This window comes from Carex rostrata, chromosome 9 (assembly GCF_964058835.1).
Source record: "Carex rostrata chromosome 9, lpCarRost1.2, whole genome shotgun sequence".
In the NCBI taxonomy this organism is placed as follows: domain Eukaryota; kingdom Viridiplantae; phylum Streptophyta; class Magnoliopsida; order Poales; family Cyperaceae; genus Carex; species Carex rostrata.
This window is the reverse complement of record NC_135926.1, coordinates 5,603,709-5,611,132: the sequence shown is the minus strand read 5'-3', so window position 1 is coordinate 5,611,132 and position 7,424 is coordinate 5,603,709. Positions and strand designations below refer to the sequence as shown.

Sequence of the window (7,424 nt, the reverse complement as noted above, 5' to 3'; positions counted from 1 at the left end):
CATCTTGTTCTCCATATTAATATGTGCTTGGAGATCAAATTTTATATTTTTCTGAATTTTTTTACTATTTATTAAGCCACTTTGAAAATTGCTGATCCAACGGTGGCTTAACAAAATAGTAAAACCGTTGGATCAATGATTTTCAAAGTGGCTTAGTAAATAGTAAAAAAATTTCAAAAAATGTAAAATTTGGTCTCCAAGCACATATTAATATGGAGAACAAGATGAACGGTTCAAATCGACTTTTTGAATTTTGAAATTTTAAATTTGGACCGTATGTATTTCGGCTCATATGCTACCGAAAGCACATTAGCCTATATATATATATATATATATATATATATATATAGAGAGAGAGAGAGAGAGAGAGAGATAAGCTAATGTACTTTCGGTAGCATATGGGCCAAATACACACGGTCAAAATTTAAAATTTCAAAATTCAAAAAGTCCATATGAACCGTTCATCTTGTTCTCCATATTAATATGTGCTTGGAGACCAAATTTTATATTTTTCTAAATTTTTTTACTATTTATTAAGCCACTTTAAAAATCGTTGATCCAACGGTTTTACTATTTTGTTAAGCCACCGTTAGATCAGCAATTTTCAAAGTGGCTTAATAAATAGTAAAAAAATTCAGAAAAATATAAAATTTGGTCTCCAAGCACATATTAATATGGAGAACAAGATGAACAGTTGAGATTGACTTTTTGGATTTTAAAATTTCAAATTTTGACCGTGTGTATTTCGGTCCATATGCTACCGAAAACACATTAGCCTATCTCTATATATATATATATATATATGAGTAGAACTAGGGTGCTCTTAAGCTCACCAAAGTTTTGGTGAGCTTAACTCTAAAACTCATCAAATCGATTTCAAATGACGAATCCGAACCGTTGAAACCCGCCTACCTTACGTGTGATGCATCTACATGTGAAATTTTTAAACATTCGAATTAATTTAGTATAAAGTCAAGTGGTAAAAAAACGTTCAAAAAATGAATGCACTAAAATTAATTTATTAACCTTCTAATTTTGACCGCTTGACTTTATACTAAATTAATTCGAATATTTAAAAATTTCACATGTAGATGCATCACACGTAAGGTAGGCGGGTTTCAACGGTCTGGATTCGTCATTTGAAATCAATTTGATGTGTTTTAGAGTTAAGCTCACCAAAACTTTGGTGAGCTTAAGAGCACCCTAGTTCTACTATATATATATATATATATATATATATATATATATATATATTACGGCTAAATTGCTACCGGTAGCACTTCGACCTAAGTAATTACGGGGGTCATATCTTCATATTTGATGTTCAAAAAACAAATTCAAACCGTTAGATGTTCAATCTGTATTAAAATGTGCTTGGAGACCAAATTTTACATTTTTTTGAAATTTTTTACTATTTATTAAGATGGTTTGAAAATCGTTGTTTTTATTAAAATTCTGCACAATTATTTAGAAAATGTTAGAAATTGTTAGGAATTAATATGAATGGTTAGAAATTGTTTAGAATTACTATAAAATTACTATAAATTATCTAAAATTGTTAGAAATTGCTTCCAATTAATATAAATTGTCCAAAATTGTTTGCAATCAGTATAAAGTGTTAGAAATTGTTTATAAATTGTCCAAATTTTTTTATAATTAATAGAAGTGGTCCAAAATTGTTTAGAAATTGTTTAGACATTGTTTAGACATTGTTTATAAGTTGTTCAAAATTGTATTATTAATTTTTATTATTTTAGTTTGCAATAATAATTTTTATTAATTATTGTAAATTGTAAAAATATGTTAGAAATGTAGTAACTTGATATTTTCATATGTAGTATGGCCAAATCTAAACAGGGATGATCACAAGATACAATGGAGACCGGAGATAATTCATATGGTGATGAGCTCCGAGTCGCTATCTACGATGATGAGATGCCACCACTTTCTACAGGTGATTATAAGTTAATATGAAGGTGTCACACACAATCATTTTTCTTTAAAAATATGTTCTTACTAAGTTAACTTCAATTATGTAGAGGATAACTCGGGTTGGACATTCCACAAGTACTGATTGTTGAATAACAACGAATGAAACACTTATTACAACAAGTATGGAGTTCCGGTGTAGATTGGCGAGGTCAATCAAGCTTTTTATTATTTAATTAATTTAATAATTATTTGTATGTAACAAAACTAATATTATTTACATGCAGGATGGAGTCCCTACCTGGCATGCCGATCCCACTTTCACTATGACTGACCTTACTGGGATGATACCGGGTACAAGGTGCACAACCTTTGTAGACCACGATACGTGGAGACCAGATAGCACGACAATGAGGCTAGTGGGAGTGGGTCATAGGCTGTTGATAGGCATACATTATATACATATTTGATCTAGTTCTTATCATAAAATAACACCAAATATCTTGTATTTTGAATATAAAATGAATATAATACACCTATAATCAAGTTACCGTGTTTGCTTGGCTTTAGACAGCAGGAAACAACAAAAAATGAAGAAAAAAGCTCCCAGTGCGGACACACTCATACCAGTGTGGACGCACTCAACACTTAGACAAATTTTCAGCATCTCAGCACTTCACAGAAAAAGTCTGAGCCTAATGCGTCCACACTCACAGCCAGTGTGGGTCAACCCATCCGCACTCAACACTTAGCCAATTTTTGTAAGTTTTAGATTCTTCAGGAAAAGAGAAGAGTTCAAGGATAGTGCGGACGCACTCAGAGAAATATGAAAAATTTTCAGAGATCTAATAAGTTGGAGCCAGTGCGGATCAGACCACCCGCACTCACCACTAGTGCGAACGCACTAGACCCGCAGACAACTATAATTACACATTTTGACAGTTTTACTATTTTTGGCACCACCAGGGATGCGTTTGAAGAGCCAAATTTAAACATGACAGTCTGAAAAATAATGCAAAGATAGCACCCACTAACCCCACATTCTAGTCTCTAAATTGGGCATGGTCTTTGGCTATAAAAGAGGGGGTTCATTCCCATTCAAGTCATCATTCTCATCTCTCTCATCACTCCTTGGTGCATGTCTATTTTCATAAAATACAGCGAAAAATCTGCATAAATTCTCGAAGTTCCAAAGGCTTTTCAAGGAAGGAGAAGAAGAAGATCCGAGCAAGATTGAGATTTTTGATTTGATAAAGGGTGTAATCATTTCTTTATTTTATTTCTTCTTATTTTTGCCAAACTTTGTAATGGATCTCTCTAAGAGAGAATAGATCTCTCTCTAGGGGTTTAGGTTAATCAATAAACTTGTTTAATTTTATCTTATTCGGTTATTTGTTTTTATTATGATTATTTTATGGGATTTGATTGTTAATTTCTGTGATTTATCATTTGTGTTAATTACATAGTTTAATACTTGAATTAGACACGTCCCATGTTGGATTCGAAAGAACTAATATTGCTAGGATGGGATAGGAGAGTACCAAATTATGAATACAAATACCTTAGGTTTGGATTAGGATCTAACCAATTTTTAATCTAAGCTGAAACTATATAAATTAAGGTTAAGGACTTGGTGAAGGACCTAACTGTGAAGTCAACCCCTAATTAGGACATCTCAAATTGAAACAGATATTGGTATGAAGGATTTAATCATGAAGTACCAATATTTGAGGAGATGAGAGACTAACAAGAGCTTATGGTCTAGGTATCTAGGGTGAAGGACCTAATCGTGAAGTTCGAATTACCTAGACACGTTATTAATTCACGAAAGTGACCCTTTTTAACATATTAGGTTAGAAACCTCATCAAATCATACATGAATTTAATTAATACCAAATAGATAAAATTAACAAGGGATTGTAGACCGAATGCCCCTAGATCTCCTCCACTTGAAAGCAAACCAATCTTTATTTTCTTTGTTTTTATTCTCATTTATTATTTTAAACTCCTCTCTTTCGGGTATTGAACCCAAAACTAGGATTATTAAAACAATACCCCCCAATTTTACTTTATTGCACTTTACTTTCCTTATTTATCTAAAATTAATTGTTAAAGTTTAAGCTAAGTATTTAAACGTACTCCCTGTGGTTCGACACTTTAAGTACTACATTGATTGGTTGTGCGCTTGCAACATACCTTTCTTTGGGGTATTAAAGGTAATAAATTTAAAGGCATAAATAGTATAAATCAAGCACAATTCCATAACTCCAAAATACTCATCAGCTGTAGATGCATTTACTTCTGCTTTATTTGACAAACCGCCTCCAGCCATATATCCTTTCTACCTGGGAGGCCGATCCATTGGAGTAGGGCTGCAAACAAACCAAACTGAATCAAACTTACTCAAATTTGAGTTTTAGTTTGAATAAGATTCGAACTGAAATGGTTTGATTTGTTTCAGAACGAACTAATTTCAAATCGAATTAATTACAAACTGCAAAAAATTTTAATCGAAGTCAATCAAATTATGAACTACAAATTTTTTTTTGGCAGCTCCAGTTATACTGGTAATTTATGCATTAGTTTTCTTCTTGTGGAACAAAATTCACACGATTTTATTTTACTTTTTACGAATTCACACCGATGGATTATGAGCCAGTTCTAGATTCCCTTACCTTTTACTCAGTTAGATTGATTAAAATCACGGCACGGACCTAGTCAAATGAAACTTATTCCATTATTAATTTGTTACACTGCTAAAATATTTTCCTATTATAAGTTACCATTATATTAACAATTTTGAGTTCTGATATAAGTGTGGTTCCTGCATTATTAAAGAATAATGATTAAATTCATTAGTTGCATTATTTGAGATTCAAACCTAAATAGTTCGCGAATCAATTTCAAATGAATTATACCCAGTTTGAGTTTGATTTAAATAAGATCTAAACCGAGCTGGTTTGATTTGTTTCAGAACGAACTAATTTTGAATCGAATTAATTACGAACTTTTCTCGAATCAAACTAAAATCGAATCACAAACTACGAACTTTTTGTGCAGCCCTACATGGGAGTGTCGTACATAACCGGTGATCTAGGAGGAGCTTCCATGGGTCTGCCCTACACATTCGAGGATCCAGGAGGACGATCCATGGGCGGCCAATGTAGCGTCAGATATTCAGGAGGAGGAGGTTCAGTTGGGGTATCAGTTGCCTCCTAGGCAGCGTCGTTCACCTGCTAGGTTGGATCTCTCTGATCGTCGCTATCGTCATTAGGTTTTTTTGTATGCTCTAGTTTTAGTTATACTGAATTTGTAGTATTTATGTTTGGATTGTTATATTTCATGTTTGGATTGATAGATTTATGTTGTAGACTTAGCATTTTATTATTTTTGATTTGTTGTTTATTTAGTCAAACAAAATCAATTTATAATATTACAATAAAATTATAACAAATAAAATTATAACAAACAATATTATAATAAATTAGAACAAATTATAAAGCATTACAACAAATAAAATTATAACAAACAAAATTATAATAAAATTAGAACAAATTATAAAGCATTACAACAAATAAAATTACAACCCTAAATTATAAAGCATTACTTAAAATTATAACCCTAAATTATAAAATTATAACAAATATAGTAATACAACATTATTTATAAAAAAGAAATATTATATATCAAACCGCTTCACTGGGAGCGGTTTGGTTTGCAACTAACCGCCCCACTGAGGAACAGTTTGATATTAAGAGTCGACCGCCTCTCAGTGGGACAGTTAGATCATTTATATATATATAAAAAAAAAATCAACGAGAGCATATTTGCTATTTTTTTTGGAGGATATTTATTAAAAAAAACGGCACTTCCGCCACATCGACCTATAGATTTTTTTTTTTTTAATTATGTTGTTGCTTAACGTTCGGAGGAAAGCAAGATATATAGTTATACTTAACCCAAAAAAAGTCTTTGGGTATGGGACGGCATTAAACATGCACATCTTCATAATTTCATTTGCTTCACAAATAATTATCGTGTATGTATTTTTTTTAGGGAATGAGTGGGTTCCACCTGTAAACCAAACCTACTTTCCTTGCTTACTTTCAGCGCAAATGAGCTGGCTCCCGGATAACAACTTTGTACTGTGCAACATGCATGTTTGTTGCAATTTAGCGATATAGATGATAACGAATATTGCTGCAATTATAGAAACTGAAAAGTGAATCTTCTCTGCCTGCTGGATTGGGGGGCAATTTTACAAATTTAATTAGGTTAGAAGCAACAATTTATCAAGAAAACGAAGCACAGGAAAAGTAGCTTTCAAAATAACTTGTAAAATCAAATTGTAATGTTTATCTACAAATGTTACAACATTTGATGTTTTCTTTGTACTCTAAACACTCGACACAGGAAATTAATATCTTAGTCATACCCTGATACCCATCTCCACATCCGGTGAACCACAGGTCGAATCCACAGCCAGAGGCATTATCCTTGTACTCTCCCCTTCTTTCCTCCACCTACCTGACAACGTCTTGATAAGTGCATCCCACCTGCCGCTCCTGCCCGGCCACCTCACGGTCATGCTTGATGCTCTCCTCAGCAATCGCTCGTCATTCTCCAATTCCTTCATTTCAGTCACCACCGGCTCCTTTTCCTCACCGATCAGACAATGATCACTTGTCAACACAATTGGGTCTGACAGGTCCGACCGGCATATTGGACATGTAATGTTAGAAACTAGCCATGCACCAATACAGTCGGGATGAAACACGTGACAGCATCCTGGTAACATGCGGAGCATATCTTGGTTCTCAAACTCTGACAAGCATACCACACACCCGTGCCGGGACTTTACGTTTTTCAGTCTCTTGATAGATTTGTATGGGATTAAAGGAAATGCTTCGACTACAGCAGGATGGAGACCTTCTACATCCTTTTCTCTCTCAGCCAATATCATGCTTCCAATGGTATTGGTGTGTATGTTGCTTGTAGCAGTTCCGGTGGTGGAGGTAGCAGCAACTCGGCTGTCGATACGGTAACAAAGAAGGATAGCGGTCATAAGAGTTACTATGCATAGGACAACTAGTAAGAAAAGGATTAGGATTGATTGGATTTCCATGGTGATTTTTGGGGTGTTTAATTCATGTGGTCAGAAAGGGAGATTGAAGTGGGAGGTTAGGCAGGGTGTAACGTAAGGAACAAATTGAAGTCAAACTCTTTGAAACAATCAGAGAGGAGGTATAAATTATAAAGGCAAGTTGTGACAAAACTGATTAGTTTAAACTTGGATGTGACAGTATAAAGACAAGGAGCTTATGACGATTATAGGAATGTTTGCTTTTTTTTCCTTGAGTTCCAAAATATTTTTGTATCAGATATCCAAATAAATGTATCTAAAGTAAAAGTAACTCGGTACATTTTTTGCTTTAATTTTATTAGGTAAAAGTCTTTATATGTATTACGTAGAGTAGAATTACGGTGTTCTTAGG

The 7,424-nt window shown here is 33.4% G+C and overlaps 1 protein-coding gene across 1 annotated transcript; it reads right to left on the bottom strand.

Moving 5' to 3' along the window:
- Positions 1 to 6,246: 6,246 nt before the first annotated feature.
- LOC144559304 (putative RING-H2 finger protein ATL49) lies at positions 6,247 to 7,199 on the bottom strand. The gene has a single exon (XM_078308317.1). It carries the CDS (start codon positions 7,052 to 7,054, stop codon positions 6,359 to 6,361), a length of 696 nt encoding a protein of 231 aa, XP_078164443.1. The 5' UTR covers positions 7,055 to 7,199; the 3' UTR covers positions 6,247 to 6,358.
- Between the last annotated feature and the right edge of the window lie 225 nt (positions 7,200 to 7,424).